This window comes from Podarcis raffonei, chromosome Z, assembly GCF_027172205.1.
Source record: "Podarcis raffonei isolate rPodRaf1 chromosome Z, rPodRaf1.pri, whole genome shotgun sequence".
Taxonomy (NCBI): Eukaryota; Metazoa; Chordata; class Lepidosauria; order Squamata; family Lacertidae; genus Podarcis; species Podarcis raffonei.
Genome location: NC_070621.1, coordinates 47,447,668 through 47,465,199, shown reverse-complemented (window position 1 = coordinate 47,465,199; position 17,532 = coordinate 47,447,668). Strand labels below are relative to the sequence as shown.

At 50.3% G+C, this 17,532-nt stretch overlaps 1 protein-coding gene across 9 annotated transcripts in view; it reads left to right on the top strand.

Annotated features, from left to right (window-relative positions):
• MED12 (mediator complex subunit 12) overlaps window positions 1-16,978 on the top strand; it is a 49,095-nt gene extending 32,117 nt beyond the window's left edge. For 4 of the 9 annotated variants that reach the window (XM_053374417.1, XM_053374413.1, XM_053374410.1 and 1 more), the window contains 17 exons: window positions 477-548; window positions 991-1,145; window positions 1,314-1,475; window positions 1,605-1,716; window positions 2,295-2,384; window positions 2,718-2,827; window positions 3,224-3,359; window positions 4,305-4,466; window positions 5,029-5,403; window positions 6,065-6,215; window positions 9,192-9,400; window positions 9,979-10,059; window positions 11,068-11,282; window positions 12,467-12,632; window positions 15,257-15,397; window positions 15,515-15,596; window positions 16,815-16,978. In XM_053374417.1, coding sequence (XP_053230392.1) covers window positions 477-548; window positions 991-1,145; window positions 1,314-1,475; window positions 1,605-1,716; window positions 2,295-2,384; window positions 2,718-2,827; window positions 3,224-3,359; window positions 4,305-4,466; window positions 5,029-5,403; window positions 6,065-6,215; window positions 9,192-9,400; window positions 9,979-10,059; window positions 11,068-11,282; window positions 12,467-12,632; window positions 15,257-15,397; window positions 15,515-15,596; window positions 16,815-16,858 — 2,463 coding nt within the window. In that variant the 3' untranslated portion in view covers window positions 16,859-16,978. The remainder of the gene's footprint in view (window positions 1-476; window positions 549-990; window positions 1,146-1,313; window positions 1,476-1,604; window positions 1,717-2,294; window positions 2,385-2,717; window positions 2,828-3,223; window positions 3,360-4,304; window positions 4,467-5,028; window positions 5,404-6,064; window positions 6,216-9,191; window positions 9,401-9,978; window positions 10,060-11,067; window positions 11,283-12,466; window positions 12,633-15,256; window positions 15,398-15,514; window positions 15,597-16,814) is intronic. The other 5 variants (XM_053374412.1, XM_053374418.1, XM_053374415.1 and 2 more) reach the window with 3 other exon arrangements.
• Window positions 16,979-17,532: the final 554 nt, after the last annotated feature.

Sequence of the window (17,532 nt, the reverse complement as noted above, 5' to 3'; positions counted from 1 at the left end):
TGGTCCTGTATACCTGAAGGAGCGTCTCCACCCCCATTGATCAGCCCAGACACTGAGATCCACCTCTAAGGGCCTTCTGGTGGTTCCCTCACTGTGAGAAGTGAGGTTACAGGGAACTAGGCAGGGAGCCTTCTTGGTAGTGGCACCTGCCCTGTGGAATGCCCTTCCATCAGATGTCAAGGAAATAAGCAACTATCCTAATTTTAAAAGACATCTGAAGGCAGCCCTGTTTAGGGAAGTTTTTAATGTTTAATGCTGTATTGTGTTTTTAATATTCGATTGGAAGCCGCCCAGAGTGGCTGGGAAAACCAAGCCAGATGGACGGGGTATAATTCATTCATTCATTCTGGAACAGCAAAGGGTGCCAAAAAATTCAGTCTTGCACTGGTAAAGTAGAGGAGGGGTAGAGGTGTAAGTGAGTTTTACTGCCACAGCAAGCAGGTGGGTGATGGGCAGCTTGTCTGTTTTTGTTCCAGAACCTGGACCAGTGGACAATGCGACAGTCATTGCTTGAGCTGCAGCTCATGATCAAGCAGACGGCAAACAACGTAAGCATCCAGTGCCACATTTGGGGATAGCATAGGAATGATGGGGGTATTCAAGGGCCACTCTCCTCATGTTTGTCTGCAGCAACATAGTAACACAGAAAGCTGCCTTATACTGAATCCAGACCCTTGGTCCTTCTAGTGCTGTAATTATCTATATTGACTGGCAGCAACTCTCCAGGGTTTCAGGCAGGGAGTCCCAGTCCTGTCTGAAGATGCTTGGAATCAAACTTGGGACTTTCTGCATGCAAAGCAGATGCTCTCCCACGGAGCTATGGCTCTTCCCCAGCATCAGATGTGATTGCAAAGGGAGCTCAGAAGGGGCAAGTGCCTGGGGCAGGGAGTTGGAGAGTGAACAACTGGCAACAGACTTTTTGGCATGGGGACTTCTTTGGAGCAAATGAGGAAGTTGGCTGCTCAAAAGCTCCGCTTCACCTCTCTGCAGCAGGAAATGAACTCCCTCCTGGAGAACATTGCCAAGGCCACCATCGAAGTGTTCCAGCAGTCAGCTGAGACCAACTCGGCCAGCAACGGCATCGTCAGCCTTTGCAGCTCCACAAGCTTTGTGCCAGCAAGCACCAAAGCCAAGCCCATCCTCAGGTGAGCGTCTGCAAAAAGGCACAGGAGAACAGGGCAGTGGTGGGAAGGGATTCCTGCAAAAAAACAAGGAAGTTTGTAAGGAAAAAAAGAAATCTGCAGGATATGAGGAAGCTTGCAGGAAATAATAGGGAGAGGCTTACCACAACTCTTCTTGCCTGCCTTCCCCAGCTCCTTGGAGAGATCAGGTGTGTGGCTGGTGGCCCCTCTCATTGCCAAGCTCCCAACTTCTGTGCAAGGCTACGTGTTGAAGGCTGCAGGAGACGAGCTGGAGAAAGGGCAGCATTTGGGCTCCTCATCCCGCAAGGAACGGGACCGCCAGAAACAGAAGAGGTGAGGGGGCCCAAAGGAGAAGGAGGCTGGGTTTGGGAAGGCTGTCTTAGGAGCCATCACTCAACCCTTCTCTCTTTCTTTCTTTCTTTCTTTCTTTCTTTCTTTCTTCGCACCATGGTGCACCTGTAGCATGTCCCTGCTGAGCCAGCAGCCTTTTCTGTCCCTGGTCTTGACCTGCCTGAAAGGCCAGGATGAGCAGCGCGAGGGCCTCCTCACTTCCTTGTACAGCCAGGTTCAGCAGGTAAGATCTTTGCTGTGGCCACATCAGAAGTGCAAAGGGACCCTTTCCGCAACTCCCACTATGATTCTTGGGAAGAGCACAGGTGGTGGCTTGAGTGTTAAAGCTAAGGGGCTCCAGAGAACATGTCTAACTTAGTGTTGTCCGCACTGACTGGTGGCATTTCTCCAGGTTTCCAGGGACATAGGAAGCTGCCTTCTACCAAGTTATACCATTGGTCAATCAACACTGATTGGCAGTGACTCTTGAACGTTTCAAGCAGGGGACATTGCCTGCTCTACCTAGAGATGCCAGGGATTGAACCTGGAACTTACTGCCCCAAAGCCTTTCCTGCAAAATCCCCAGGGCATGTTCAATGGCTGTGGTTGTGGGAGGGAGGAAGAAAAAGAGGGAAGGTACTTCGGTCATCCCTGAAGTCATTTTCTTGCTCATAAGAAGGCCTGAGCACCTGTTTTGTTCTTCATGCATTGAGTCACAGGAGCATGTTAAGGGTGGCATTGCTCTGATCTTCTGGGGCTGTGGGGCTGGACACTCCATGCTTGGCCTTTAGCCAGATGCAAGTCTCCTCTCTGCCCACCTAGATTGTGACCAACTGGCGAGAAGATCAGTACCAGGATGACTGCAAAGCGAAGCAGCTGATGCACGAGGCGCTGAAGCTGAGGCTCAATCTGGTAAGTGCCAGGGGAGGTGGGGCACAAGTTCCTCTGGCTTCCAAAGTGCTGCCAGAAAAAAAGAAGAAGGAATGTCTCCAGCTGGCAGGACCATAAGCCTGAGGATTGGACCCAACCTTTTTCTCCTGACTCACCTTTGTTCCTCTGCCTTGCACAAACTAGGGAGGGTCTGTTCTAGTTAATGTGGCTTGACTGTGCCAGCGTGGTGGGGACACTTGGTGCTTGTCCTCTCCTTCCCTCTCCATCAGGGTTCCCTATAGGTGTTGTGCTCATTGTGCCATCCTTCAAGTGTGTTTCCTTCGGGCCAACGCAGCCTCTTCTTCTCGTTCTTAGGTGGGGGGCATGTTTGACACGGTGCAGCGCAGCACCCAGCAGACCACAGAATGGGCTGTGCTCCTCTTGGATATCATCAGCAGTGGCACTGTTGACATGCAGTCTAACAAGTGAGTGCTTTGGTGCGCACGCACACACACTTCCTCCATCAATTGTGCTGAGTCAGGAAAGGCAGCAGACTCAGCCTGAGCCTTGTTGAGTTCATCCCTGATGCCACTGGATGACAGTGGAGGAGCTGAGGTGTGTGTGCCAAATCATCCCGTCATTTCAGCAGGGCCTGAGAAGAAGGGATGCGCCTAAGGAATGCAGGCTCCCGGCCCTTGGAGGCATCCTTGCCCTTGGATCTTAACGTCAGGAGGGCACTCAAGGTGGTGGTTGTTTTGGCATGGGTGACCACAGCAGCATTCCCTGCTGTTTAGAAATGCAGGTTGGGACTGGGACAACAGCAGCTGCCGTTCCATTTCCTCCTGTGACCTTCTCCCCTTTCTCTTGCTCTAACCCGGCAGCGAGCTCTTCACCACAGTGCTGGACATGCTGAGTGTGCTTATCAATGGTACACTAGCGGCAGATATGTCCAGCATCTCACAGGGCAGCATGGAGGAAAATAAGCGGGCCTACATGAACCTGGTCAAGAAACTCCGAGTAAGTAGGAGCCCACCTTGGAATTCTGTGCCCCTTCCCTCCGGCTCTTGGGGCTCTACCCTGCCACAACCCCTACTGGCCTGCTTCACACACCCATTGGGTGCTTTTGCCTGGCTGGAAGATGTGCTTGAACTATGATAATACCTCTTGCAGAGAGAGGGATATTTATTCCTAGGACCTGGCCGAGTGTACAAATGTAGAAACTGAACTCATTGGGTGGCACTGTGGTCTAAACCACTGAGCCTCTTTGGCTTGCTGATCAGAAGGTGAACAGGTGAGCTGTTGCTCTGTCCCAGCTCCTGCCAACCTAACACACCAGTGCAAGTAGATAAATAGGTACCGCTGCGGCAGGAAGGCAAACAGCATTTCCGTGCGCTCTGATTTCCGTCATGGTGTCCTGTTGCACCAGAAGCAGTTTAGTCCTGCTGGCTACATGACCTGGAAAACTGCCTGTAGACAAACACTGACTCCCTTGACCTGAAAGCGAGATGAGCGCCACAAACCCATAGTTGCCTTTGACTGGACTTAACTGTCCAGGGGTCCTTTACTTTCATGTTTACCTCATTGTTCCACCTCTGACCCTGCCTGCCACTAGCATGTTCTCCAGGAGGGGAGAAAAAGTTCCTCATCCTTTGTTTGTATGATGTAAAGCAAGGGAATTTTCTCAATGACATGATGCAGAGCAAGCTTGCATGCTTATTTTTGCACAGCTTAGTTTCGGCTAAGTAGTTTCGGCTAAGCCATGCACCCCACCACTTTCCTCGGAAAGGCAGGCAGACAGTCCCATCTTACAGAGTAAGTAGCATTTTGGCCCAAGCCATAGTGTAGTGGGATGTGATGATTTTGACGTGTAGCAGGGATGACCGAAGTGCAAAGGGGCTCCAGGAGGAGCTCCTGCAGGCCAGGCCTCTCAACAGCCCTCTCTGTGGCTTCCTTTCTCTGCAGAAGGAGCTGGGTGACCGCCAGTCTGACAGCCTGGAGAAGGTGCGGCAGCTGCTGCCCCTGCCCAAGCAGACTCGGGACGTGATCACCTGCGAGCCTCAGGGCTCCCTCATTGACACCAAAGGCAACAAGATCGCTGGCTTTGACTCCATTTTCAAGAAGGAGGCAAGTAGCTTCCCTGACCACCAGCCCTGGTGTAGTTGCATCTTCTCAGTATGTAGGGTGGTGTGGGAAAGGGGTGTGTGGATGAGTGCGTAGCCCCACCCACAGCTTCATTGGTGGAGTGCCCTCCCCTTGCAAGCACAGCACGCTGTTTTCGTTTTGGTGCCTAGTCAATACAAACTTGCATATTCAGGTATTATAATTTCTTTCTTGGGCAACCTCTGTGTTGTTTCCCACCACCATCCAATTCCTCTCTGAAATTGTTGTACTGTGTTTGGTCTAATGTGTTTTATTTTGTACCCCACCTGGGGATCCTGTTACTGATAAGGAGTTTAAATATATATATATATTTAAAAAAGATGAAATGGACAGCAGCTGCAAGAGGGTGTCCCAGGTATCTGTGCTGATGATTGTATGCACAGGTAATGGAGTCACTTTCCAACACTTTGTGAGAGCAAGGAGAAGGTAGCATCTCTCCTCTGGCCCTGTGAACCTGGACCAAGGAGGCTAAGTCCCTGCTGCTGTTGGCTGGCTTTCCATTTTCTTCCTTTCCCTCCCTCCCCAGGGCCTGCAGGTGTCCACCAAGCAGAAAATCTCCCCCTGGGACCTCTTTGAAGGCGTGAAGCACTCTGCCCCGCTCTCCTGGGGCTGGTTCGGGACGGTGCGGGTGGACCGCAAGGTGTCCCGCTTCGAGGAGCAGCAGAGGCTGCTGCTGTACCACACGCACTTAAAGCCGAAGCCCCGGAGCTACTACCTGGAGCCCCTGCCACTGCCTCCCGAAGAGGAGGAGCCCCCCACGCCAGTCGCCCTAGAGCCGGAGAAGAAGGCTGTTGAGCCGACCAAGGTGGAGAAGACCAGTGCGAATCCTACCAACTCTGCCACTGAGCCCAAAAAGAAGACCAAGACAAAGAAGAGGCCCCCACCCGCCAACAAGAACGAGGTAAGAGGGCGTTGCAGTTTTTCCTGGGGTGCCAAGCAGTTCCCAGCCACTTAAGAACTCAATATGAGCTTGGCTGCTGGATCAGGCCACAGGGGGCCCAACAGCATCCTGTTCTGACAGTGGCCACCCAGGTTGTTATATAGTTTATGCAGTATACATGCACCTGATATGTGCAGTCAACCTATTCCTGCAACTGTGATGTTTTTAAACAGGTTTCAATGCTGAGTAGTACATTTGTGTGTGTTGTTCTGGGACTTGCTGGTGAAAGGCAGATAACTACTGCTACTGCTACTGCTAATAATAATTACAATTTTTTGTAGGCTACCCGGGGACCTACTGGTGAAGGGTGGGTCATTAGTACCACTCCTGCTACTGCTATTGCTACTACTATTAATTGCTAATATTAGTATTCTTACTAATTACGAATGCTACTAATAACGTTGTTGTTGCTACTGCTGCCATTGCTGTTATTGGATGGGGTGGTATCTTAGGAAAGCAAGCTCCCAGTTTCTCAGAGTTCCCCCCACTCCCACCGCCCAGTGGGGCAAAAGAAGCGTTCCCCAGCAGCGTGCTATACTCTCTCTTGCTCTTTTCTTTGTTGTTGCCAATCTTGGCTTGCCCTGCTGTGTGTGTTGCTTTTTCACAGCCTTTTCCCCTGCAGGACTACATGATGAGCACAGGCCGAGGGGTCTCCTATGGAAGTGGCATGCCCACCGACCTCCTACACCATCAGACGGGGAACCCCATGTCACGGCTGGCCTACGGGCAGTCTCCAATGGGCCTCTATGCCCAGAACCAGCCTCTGCCAGCAGGTGAGCCAAGACTTGTGAGTGGGGTGGGGGGCTTCAGCCCATTCCAGATCCTGCCTTGGAAGGGGAGATATTCTGCACCTGTTCTTTGGTGGCACAGAGCCTGATGGGGAGCCCAGGATACGTAGAACTGTTGGGTTTTAAGTCTGGACCCATATTGTACATGCTGCAGTTGTGACTTTTGTGTTCCAAACCCTGGTTCCTTTGGGAATACTTGATACGTTCACACTCAGTTTGGGCGATGTAGCCTTGCAGGAATGTGCATGCTCCTTGGGTGGCATTTAATGCTACTCCAACACAGGGCAGACACACTGAAGTCTAACTTTGGTTCATTAATTTCAATGGGTATGTTTCAAAGTGGAGCATTGTTGAATACCACCCACAATGTGTAAAGTGCAGACAGGCATGCATACACTGACACACCCATATAAATGTATATATTGTGGCTTCTAGTCCCCAGAGTGCTGGTCTGGTTTTTTCACTCCTGCTGCCTGCTGTGCTATTCACAACCCTTTTAATTGCTGCTTATTATTTCACTAGCATTTTCAGTAATTCTATTGCTGTTGGATTTGGGTCTTTTTCGGGGGAGGGGGTGATCACTTTAGAAGCCGCATGAAGCCGAGACAGAGTGGCTTGTCCCAAAGGGCCAACCAGCAAATTTAATGGTGGCTGAGCAGCAGATTGGACCCAAGTCCTTGCCTACAAACCCAGAGCTCCAACCTCTCCTCCCAAGCAGGCATTATTCCGAATCCTGCAGAGCTTAAAAAAGTTTTCAGACAATCCAAACCACAAGGTCAGGGCAGAATTGGGGAAGTGGTGGAGGTGGTTTGCCTGCTGCCTTCCGAGTACACACTTTGAGGGTTAGCAGAAAAGTTTTGTGGAATAATGAGATTAAAATCTGTGCCAGATTCTAAGACTCTGCATTTTGGCATCTAGCTAAGCTGTGTGTGAGAGATAAACCTTTGCAAGGATCCAGGATTGTTTCTTCAGGGGACACAGCTCAGGAGTTGAATGCAGCCCTAAATGTCTCTTTATCATCTCCTCTGAAATCTCCCCAAGTAGCATTCATTACTGGTGCACCTTTGCACCACAAGTGTTTTTGCCTGCCTGAGCTGAGTCACAGAATCGTAGAATCAAAGAACTGTGGAGTTGGAAGGAAAGCCAAGGGTCCTCTAGTCCACCCCCTGCAATTCAGGAATCATGCCCACAGCAGTCCCTGAGAGGGCTCAAACAACCTTGAACTTTGTTCTTGCTTGCCAGGATAGAGGATAGAAAGGGAAAGTGGAACTGGCCTAACTGTGCTCCATCCACTTTTGCCTCTGACCCCACCCACCAATCCCATGCAGTCCTTGGAAAGTTGCCCAGAAGGGAATGCGGCCCTTGGCTGAAAGCAACACCTGCCACAGTGTTTCAGTAGGTGCAGCTGCATCAAGAGAGCCCTACAGATTCAGGTAAACCAGATCAGCACCTTGGAGAGCTCCCAGTGAGTCTGGCCTGTCTGGGCTTTCTTAAATAGGCAGCACAGAGAGATGCTGCCACAGCAAGAGGTAGGAGACACCTGCCAGCTTATAAGGGCAAGTGAGTCTTCTTCCACAGTCAGCCCCACCTTCTGGGAATTGTGGGATGTACACATTAGAACTGTAGAGTTGGAAGGGACCCCGTGGAGCATCTAGTCCAACCTCCTACAGTGCAGGAATCACAACGAAAGCATCCCTAGCTAGATAGCCATCTGTTGTTGTTGTTTAGTCGTTTAGTTGTGTCCAACTCTTCGTGACCCCATGGACCAGAGCACACCAGGCACTACCTCCTGCAGTTTGGTCAAACTCATGTTCGTAGCTTCAAGAAAACTGTCCAACCATCTCGTCCTCTGTCGTCCCCTTCTCCTTGTGCCCTCCATCTTTCCCAACATCTGGGTCTTTTCCAGGGAGTCTTCTCTTCTCATGAGGTGGCCAAATATTGGAGCCTCAGCTTCAGGATCTGTCCTTCCAGTGAGCACTCAGGGCTGATTTCTTTCAGAATGGATAGGTTTGATCTTCTTGCAGTCCATGGGACTCTCAAGAGTCTCCTCCAACACCATAATTCAAAAGCATCCATTCTTCAGCGATCAGCCTTCTTTATGGTCCAGCTCTCACTTCCATACATCACTACCGGGAAAACCATAGCTTTAACTATACAGACTTTTGTTGGCAAGGTGATGTCTCTGCTTTTTAAGATGCTGTCTAGGCCTGTCATTGCTTTTCTCCCAAGAAGCAGGCGTCTTTTAATTTCATGGCTGCTGTCACCATCTGCAGTGATCATGGAGCCCAAGAAAGTAAAATCTCTCACTGCCTCCATTTCTTCCCCTTCTATTTGCCAGGAGGTGATGGGACCAGTGGCCATGATCTTCGTTTTTTTGATGTTGAGCTTCAGACCATATTTTGTGCTCTCCTCTTTCACCCTCTTTAAAAGGTTATTTAATTCCTCCTCACCTTCTGCCATCAAGGTTGTGTCATCTGCATATCTGAGTTGTTGATATTTCTTCCGGCAATCTTACCCTCTGCTTAAAAACATCTAAGGGCCATTAGTTCAGGTCTTACCCTTCAGAACAGAAGAAAACAAGCTTGCTCCCTCTGTCACGTGGGTCAGTCATTTAAGTATTTGCAGATGACCTCTCAGTCTCTTCTTTCCCAGGCTAAAACTTCCCAACTACCTCAACCATTCCTCATAAGGCTTGGTTTCCATACCCTTGATCATCTTGGTCATCATGGCATTCTTCATCTGCAGAGTTGAGGAGAAGGCCGTGTGGCTTTTCCTTCCAAGATCTGGGTGTGGGGGCTAAGGCTGCATGCTCTAGCTCAAACGGCAAAAAGGAAGCATCCTCCCTTGGCGGGTGGCACCCTGAACCTCATCGACGTCTTCCTCTATGCCTTATGAGAACCCAGGTCCAGGAGGGGGGGTGGTCATGTCCGTAACGTTACCCATCTTCCTCCCTCGCTTCAGGTGGACCACGGTTAGATACCTCTTACCGGCCGATGCGCATGCCAATGGGAACGCGGGTTCCAAGCCGCCCTCCCTACACTGGGGTCTTGCCCACGAGCATGGGGGGCATGATGGGAATCGACCCTTCCTACAAGTCGTCCATCTACAGACAGCAGCAGCCACCTGGTCCTCAGGGGCAGCTCCTTCGGCAGCAGCTGCAAGCCAAGCTGGTAAGGATCCTGCCCTCAGCCACCCTACCCCACCCCACCCCAGCCCATGAACTAGAGTGACGGGGAGAGGGATCAAGAACACTGTCCCCTTCCTTTCAGCTAGCTCTGCCATTTAGACCAAAGGATCAGGGCTTAAGTGTTGGTGCCTTGGTGATCCTGCAGTCCAGGTTGGGTGTGGGGTGGGTCCTTGCATCCAGGAAGGAGTGCCGTTTGCAGGTATACAGCCTCTGATACTGGTGGAAGTACACAGCTGAAATGGTTAGTAGTTGGCCACCGATAGCCTTAACCTCCATGAATTATTCTTAACTTATTTCCGAAGCTGGCCGAATTTGTGGCCATCTCTGCCATCTCTCAGGCTGTCTTTATCTCAAATACACAACTTGATTCAAGCCTGGTTGTTTGAGTGCAGCTGGCAGAGGCCTTTGACAGAGTCTCAGACCCGCTTTCCCCCAAATTCTGGCACCCTGCCGCACCCCACAGCCTCCACCCAAAGCAGGCTACGGGCTTTTCCTTCCCTGCCTTGCGGGAGGTTCCCTGGGGCCACCTTTGCTAGCCACACCTCTCTGCTGCTTTTCCAGCAGAGCCAAGGAATGTTGGGGCAACCACCCGTGCGCCAGATGGCTCCTGCCCCGGCCTATGGATCTGTGCAGCCATCACAGGTAAGATGGGGCTGGGCAGGTACAGGGCCTGTGCATGGGGTCTGCACCACAGTTCCCACTGGGACTCTCGCCCGGAACCTTTGCTTGATGCACTTTGATCATCTGTATCAAAGGGGGAGTAGGAATGGGATTACTTCAGATTCATGGAAAGGAAAGGGAGACAAAGGAGGGATCAGGTTGGGGGAGGCAAGGGGATAGGAAATGGAAATAGTAAGTTCACCATGCTCACCTCTGTGCCTCTCACATCCCACCCCTATTTTGCCCTCATGTCTTTGATGGCAGAACAGTCCTCCTGATGGTATGCTCTGCCAGGGTATCTGTCAGGAGGTCAGCATCTGCAGCGCTCTGCTGACATAGTGGGCAAACCCCACAGCCCCTTATCCGGCAGATTTCAAACACGACACCACACCTTTTTAGATATTACTCTGTTGTTATTCAACAAAATCTGTGTACCACTTAAACTGTAAACAAAACGTCCAAGTGCTTTGCAAAGGGTATAAAGTGTACATTGAGATTGTCTGCTAAAAAACCAAAATTGCTGTTATAAGTTTACATTGCAAGCTAAAGCTGCAGATTAAAATACAGGTCAGCTTTACAGGTCTGGGTAAGTTTCCCTAAGCAACAAATTTCTAGCAGGCACAGAAAGGAACACAGCGAAGGGGCCTGTATGGTGTCAATGGGCAAGGAGTTCCAGAGTGTAAGAGCTCCCACACTAAAAGACTAGTTTTTTTACAAGTGCAGAACAAACATTATGTGGCACTTGTAGAGTTGACAGTTCTGCTGATCAAAACAGTTGAGTGGGCATTTGTGAGTGAAGGTGACCTTTCAAGTAAACTGACTCTAACGGGGGTTGAGGACTTTATATCATAATAGCTGGCAAGCAAATCTTTCTTGTCTCTTGTTTCCGTCACCCGTCTTGTTTATTAGTTTAGTTTAGGTCCTGTCCTTCCTCATGAAGGAGCCCAGCCCCTCTGATTTTAACAAAGCGTGCAACTTTGTTCCTTGCAGGGCTACACCCCCTACGTCTCCCATGTTGGCCTCCAGCCTCACCCCTCTCAGTCGAGCGCCATGGTGCCCCCCACCTACTCCAGCCAGACCTATCAAAACACGCACCCTGGCTCCAACCCTGCCTTTGTCGACCCTGTCAGGCCGATGCAGAGACCCAGCGGCTATGTCCACCAGCAGGCACCTGGCTACGGACATGCTCTGAACGCGGCCCAGAGGTACTTCCTGGGACCAGGCACCAGGTCTGCAAGCAGGGGTGGTGGGTGAGGGACTGCTTGGCTGAATTTTGAACCATTCACCAAAGGCAATGAAGCATGGGTGGGGAACCCCCAACTTGTTGGTCTAATTAGAGCTGGCACGGGGTCCCAGCTTGGCAAACGAGGCTGTTTCTTCCTCCGGCCATACCTGATGCCATGTGCAATGGTAGGTAAGGACACTTGGGAAGAACAGCCAAAAAGTGGGGAGGTTAACGTGAGCTCCGGGCTATTCCTTTCCAAGCAGGGCTTGCCGACAGTGAGCCCTGCTGAGATCAGCTGATCCTTGCTGAAAGCAAGCCCCTTTGAAGCTGCCACCTGGTGTCACAGCACTTTTTTGATGCGTTTTATTTATTGTTTCTGACTATTTTTGTTACATTCACAATTATATGAGCCGCCTTGGGCTTGGTTTCAACTAGGGCTGGGCAATATATTGATATATCCTCCAAAACCAGTTTGAAGTCCATATCATGATATCGGTTTCATAATTTTTGACCTGGCATTATATTGCAAATCATGATGTGTGTGTGTGTGTGTGCGCACGCATGTGCTATGCAGAAATCACGATGCAAGAAAAACCGTGAAGCCAGCCCATGCCTCTACATAGCTCCATCCTTATTTCAGACATTGGTGATCTATCAGCATATCACAATGCTTAGCTGGTGATATATCATGATGTTGAAAGCCAGATATCGCCCAGCCCTAGTTTCAACCATGGAAAGGTGGTGTACAAATAAAATGATGTGTGTGTGTGATGAGGTCAGGCTCCACCTGCCTGCCAAAATGGGCTAGGGCAGATGTGGGGAACCTTTGGCCCTCCAGATGTTCTGCAGCTGCAACTCCCAAAAGCAAGCATGGCCAAGTGGCCAGAGGTAGTGGGAGCAGTCAATGAGCAATGTCAGAGAGCCTGAGGTTCCCCACACCTGGCCTAGCAGGAGAAGGAGGTGGAGGAAGTGAGGATCTGGCCTGCCCTCCGGGAGAGATTTCTGTTGGCATGGAATAACACGGAGATTTCCTGAAGAAGAACTTATAGCGCCGCTAACCACCAAGAGCCACAGGGAGTTCTTTCCAAACCAACTGGGGCATCCTTTCCTTTTGGTTGCTACAAGGCACACTGCCACGTTCTCCTTCCCTTTTTCTGGTTGCAGGTTTTCTCATCAGTCAATGCAGCAAGCTGCCATGATAAGCGGGTTAAACCACATGAGTGCTCAGGGCGTCCCATCAGGGATCCGACCCAGCCAGCTCCTGCCAGACCAGCAGCAGCAGTACCTGCGGCAGCAGCAGCAGCAGCAGCAGCAGCAGCAGATGCTGAGGGTAAGCATTAGGACAGAGCTGCCACCAACCTGCGTTGCATGTTCCTCTTGCCCAAATTGGCTCCCTCTCTTTTTTCTGCTCAGTTCTTCCTTTCAGATGCCCCACCAGCCATTGGGCGTGCCATTTTAATATTTTGATTTGTTTACTATAAATTAGTAAATTTGTAGCTCAGTGTTAGAAACTGAGATATGAAAGCTAGGAACTAAATGGCACCTTAAACCTAAGTTATGGGCACAACAACAACAATAATTTATCATTTCTACCCCGCCCATCTGGCTGGGTTTCCCCAACCACTCTGGGCAGCTTTCAACAGAACATTAAAAAGAGAATAAAACTTCAAATTAAAACATTAAAAACTTCCCTAAACAGGGCTGCCTTCAGATGTCTGAATGGAATATTTAGGCACACTTTTTTATAACAAAACTACAAAGCTGAAAATTAATGAACTGCAGCTAAAATATCATGTTCATTTTTCACATGGTCTAGTCCTTCCCCTGCCCACCCCCCTAATATTCTTAAGAGGGTCTCTTCTCCAGTCTTCAGAGAGTGGCTGGAAGTGGGGAGGCAGAAAAAGGTCCTCCTTTCCTTCCACTCTGCAGTTTTAATCTGAAATCATGGGCACAGTCATTGCTTTTTTTCCTGGGGGAACACAGGGCTATGCATACCGCTAAACATTTTGTGAATCTAATGAGAGAAGAAACTAAAGTTTTAAAATTTTTTAGTTTTTTTCTGTAGCACGGTGAATTACTACCCCCAGTGGTGGCCTCATTTCCTGTCATGGTGTTTCCTGATTCTCAGATGGAATGAGAGTACCCCTAAACATTTTTTAAGGAAAAAAGCACTGGGCACAGTACTGCACCCAGAGCTCAGAAGCAGCTCACCCTAATGAAATTCCCTGTTGCAAAATGCGCCTAGAACAATGGGAATTTTAAACAATGATCTGTTTTGCATGTGGAGGGTCCCAAGTTCTTTCCCCAGTGACATCTCCAGATGGAGAGATACCCCCGCTCCTGAAATCCTGGGGAGCTGGGTCCCTTATTGAAAACAAATGGCATTTTCCACCAAAATTATACCTAATAATGTTCATCTGTCGAAAACTTGATTCCTGTTCACTATAAGAATGATTCTGAATTTAAATCGTGACTGGACTGCTCTGTTGTTGTATAGAGAAACACCCACCCATGATCTTTTTCCTTGCTTTTCTCCCTATTGTTACTCGAGAAATTGCATCTTGATTTCATTTTATTTTGCATGTGTTTGATATTTCATCTTGTTTTATTTTTGTATTCCTGAAGGAGGAGTAAAGACTGCTTAGGATTGTGCTCACAAAGAAACTGCCAAAGTGGGGATCATCCCTCGGTGTGTCATGTGACCCCAACTGCTTTCTTCGTGTTCTTTCCTTTCTTCACATTCTTTTAAAAAAACAAGCACCTCACTGTCCTCGTTCTTGTCTTATCTTCAAGACCTTGTGAAGTAACGGGGCCTGGTTGGTGTCAGAAGAAAGTTTTCAAGCTGAGTGGAAACCTTGAGGTGGCTTTTTTCACAACACAAGCTGGTGTTTTGCACAATAGGGTCTGGATGTGGTTGCCCCATTAACTCCTCACAATGGTTGGGTACACACCATACATTTAAAGCACCCCCCCCCGAAAAAGAAGAATCATGGGAGCTGTAGTTCGTTAAGAGTGCTGGGCATTATATCTCTGTGAAGGGCAAACTACAGTTCCAAGGATTCTTGGTGTGCATGTGCTTTAAATGTGCAGTAAATATATGATGCGTGGGCAACTCAACTCGCCTTACCTTCCTTCCTCCCAGACATCTTCCTCGGAGCTCCCCAAGGGTTGTGTTGCAGACAAGGTGAGAGGATGGGCGGGTTGGGAAGTAATAGGTCTTCAGTAAAACCTGAGAACAGCCTTGGCAGATCATCCATGACCAGCCAACCAGATGGCAGTGGAAGAGCCATCCTCTGCTGTTTGTCCTGCACCTCTGGTACAATGCTTTTGCATCTGGAGGCTCCATTAAGCTTCTGTGGCAAGCAACTGTGGATGAGCCAAACATCCGTGTGGGTTTTTTAAAATTTCTCTTCAAAGACACCTATGCTAGCGGACATCACCACTAGTGGAAGGATGGATGACTTTTGGCTAAGCCTCGTTGTAGACACCTGTGCTGGTCCCTTCACTGCTCCCAGCCTAGCTGAGAACATTCTGTGTCCACGCATTAGAACAGGGGTGGAGAATCTGTAGCCTTCACAGATGGTATGGGAACAAAAGTTCCCCTCATCGAGGGCTACTGGCCTTGCTGTTTGGGGCTGGAAGGTAATAGGTTCCCCCAGATTATGAGAACGAAACACATCTCCTACCTTGCTGTGCAAAACATTGGACCATGAAAAAAAGCTCTTCTGGATCAGGGCAGAGGCCCACCTAGCCCAGCATCCTGTTCTCACAGGGCCAAACAGATTACCATGGGAAGACCCAAAAGCAGGACCTGGGTGCAGCATCCAGCCTCTTCTGGCAGCTGGTATTCAGAGGCAGCCACTGCCCCTGTGGAAGAAGGAACACAGCCAATATGATGTTTCCAGCCTTGTTAACAGGCTGTACTTCTTTCCCTTTCTTCCTCCTCCCCTGCAGCAACAGCAGCAGCAGCCACAGCAGCAGCAACCGCAGCCCCCACCTCAGCAGTCCCAGCAGCAGCCCCAGGTCCCCACCGTCCCCCAGGCCCAGGCCCAAGGGCAGCCTCCCGGTCTGGGGATCCCTCCTCAGCAGCCTCTGGTGAGTATGCCCTGCCCCTTCAGCTCCCCAGGGCAGCTGCCTCTCCCTCTTTCCCACCCAGCCTCTAACATCTCTTCTTTCTCTCACTCCCCCTCTCCCTGTCTCCTTTCTGTGCAGTTCCAGCGACAAGGCCTCCAGCAGACTCAGCAGCAGCAGCAGACGGCAGCTTTGGTTCGGCAGCTCCAGCAACAGCTTTCCAGTAAGGCCCAGGTCCCTTCTCCCCCAGTCCCCTGGGCACAGCCCCCTCCTCCACACTAGTGGAGAATGCAGGGAGGCGAATGAGGCATGAGAGTACAGCAGGGTCCTCCTGGCCAACAGCGAAGTGGCGCTCAAGATGCTCTGTAGAGAAGAAAGTGCAGGAGAAAGCCCTCTCTTCAAGGATCATAGGAAATGTGATCTCTTACACAAATACCCTCCAGCAAGGCCCCTCTTCTCCCTTTGTGATAGGAGGCAGGACCCTGTCCCTAGTCAGCCACCCCTGCTTTGCTTCTCTTCCCCAAGTGAGCAGCAGCAGCCATGCATGGCGCCCTGGCGCATGAGAACAAGATAGGCTTTGAGCGCAGCAGGGAGCTAAGAGTCCCAAGAGTGTCAAGCCCCAGCTTGGAAAGAGTCTCTTGGTGGAGGGTTGTTTTTCTCACCCCTTGCCCTGTCCCTCATCTAGCTTGCAGCTTTTTGCAAGGCTGGTTTCAGTCCAGGCTCCCAGGAGGGAGCTGCCCTTGTTTCCCTGTGTGAAAGAGACCTTCCCCTAGCTTGTGAGGGTTGAGCAAGGGAAGCGTGCTAAGCAGCTGTGATCTGACCTACTGAATACATATGACTTTTGCAAAAAGAAGTTTCTGCAGGGCGAGGTGGGGGGTAGGGTGGCAGAGAGGAGGGCAGCCCAAGATTCCTTTCTTGAGCGCTCCGTATTGTGAGCTGTGGAATGGTTTCACACTTTCGCGCATGCCCATGTGCCAGGGAAGAGCCATGCATTGCAGGGAGGGAGGTGAGTGCTGCTGCTTCAGCTTGACTGGAGCATTGAGAGCTGTGGGTGAGGGTGCATTACACACTCTCACACACACACACACACACACACCCCCCTGGGAGAAGGAGGATGTGGAGCAAAGTGATCACTCATGCCTCAGAGGAACTGGCGATTCCTTAAAAGCCTCACCTGTTTGGTTTTGCCAGAGATGCCCAGCAGATGTAACCCAGCAATGGTGTTTGGAATGCTTCTTTCAGGAGTTTCCTTGATGCTGAGACTTGCTTAGGTGGCTCCCACTTCCCTCAAGTCCAGCCACGCTTCTGCTCCAAAGAAAGCCAAGCAATGTGGAGCACAGCACCAGGGCCAAACCTCCTGTTTCTCCTGTTCTTGCCCACCCATCTCTCTTGCCTGCAAGCTCATCCGTAGATTCTAACTCTTGTGTTTTGGTCCAAACAGATACGCAGACCCAGCAGAACAGCAACCCCTTTGTACGGTACTGAGGCCCAGCAAAGAGAGAGGCCTTGCAGTGGACTTGAGGGGGGCTCTGTCTGCTTGGGGCCACCAACGGCTTGCCCCCCACCCCACCGCCCTCTGGGGTGCCTGCTGTGCAGCAGCGGCAGCACCCTGCTACCCGGGGCAGAGAGAAGGTTAATAATGCCGGACGAGTGTTTTTGATCTCCCCTTTCTACCAGTGATTTGGAATCCCGTGTGATTGCTAGAGTCTCCCCGCCTTTAATTTCAGGTTTAATAAGTTTTTTGGTATTTTTGTTAAAATAATGACAAAAATGAATTGTAAGATTTTCTACTTTATTTATACCGGATGAAACCCTGTATCACAGATGTTCTGAAACAAATACAGAGAGCGTACTTTCCAGAAGGCGATGCGTGTCGTGTGTCCGTAGTGGGGGGGCAAGGCTCTGAGGCATCTCCCTCCTGCCTTTCCTCAGCGCCTGGATATCCGCCAGCAAACCGAAAAGGCGGCTGGCGCCACCATGCCTCAGCGGGGGCTGAAGCGGCATTTTGGTGTTACACGCCCTCCCCCGTCCTCAATCTGCTCCAGACACGCAGAGGCAGCCTGCCGCAACTTTTAATTACACAAACGAAAGGCATGCTTACACATTTGCATAACTTGATGCAGGTTTGAGAATTTAACTTTGCGCTTAAAGGGAACTTC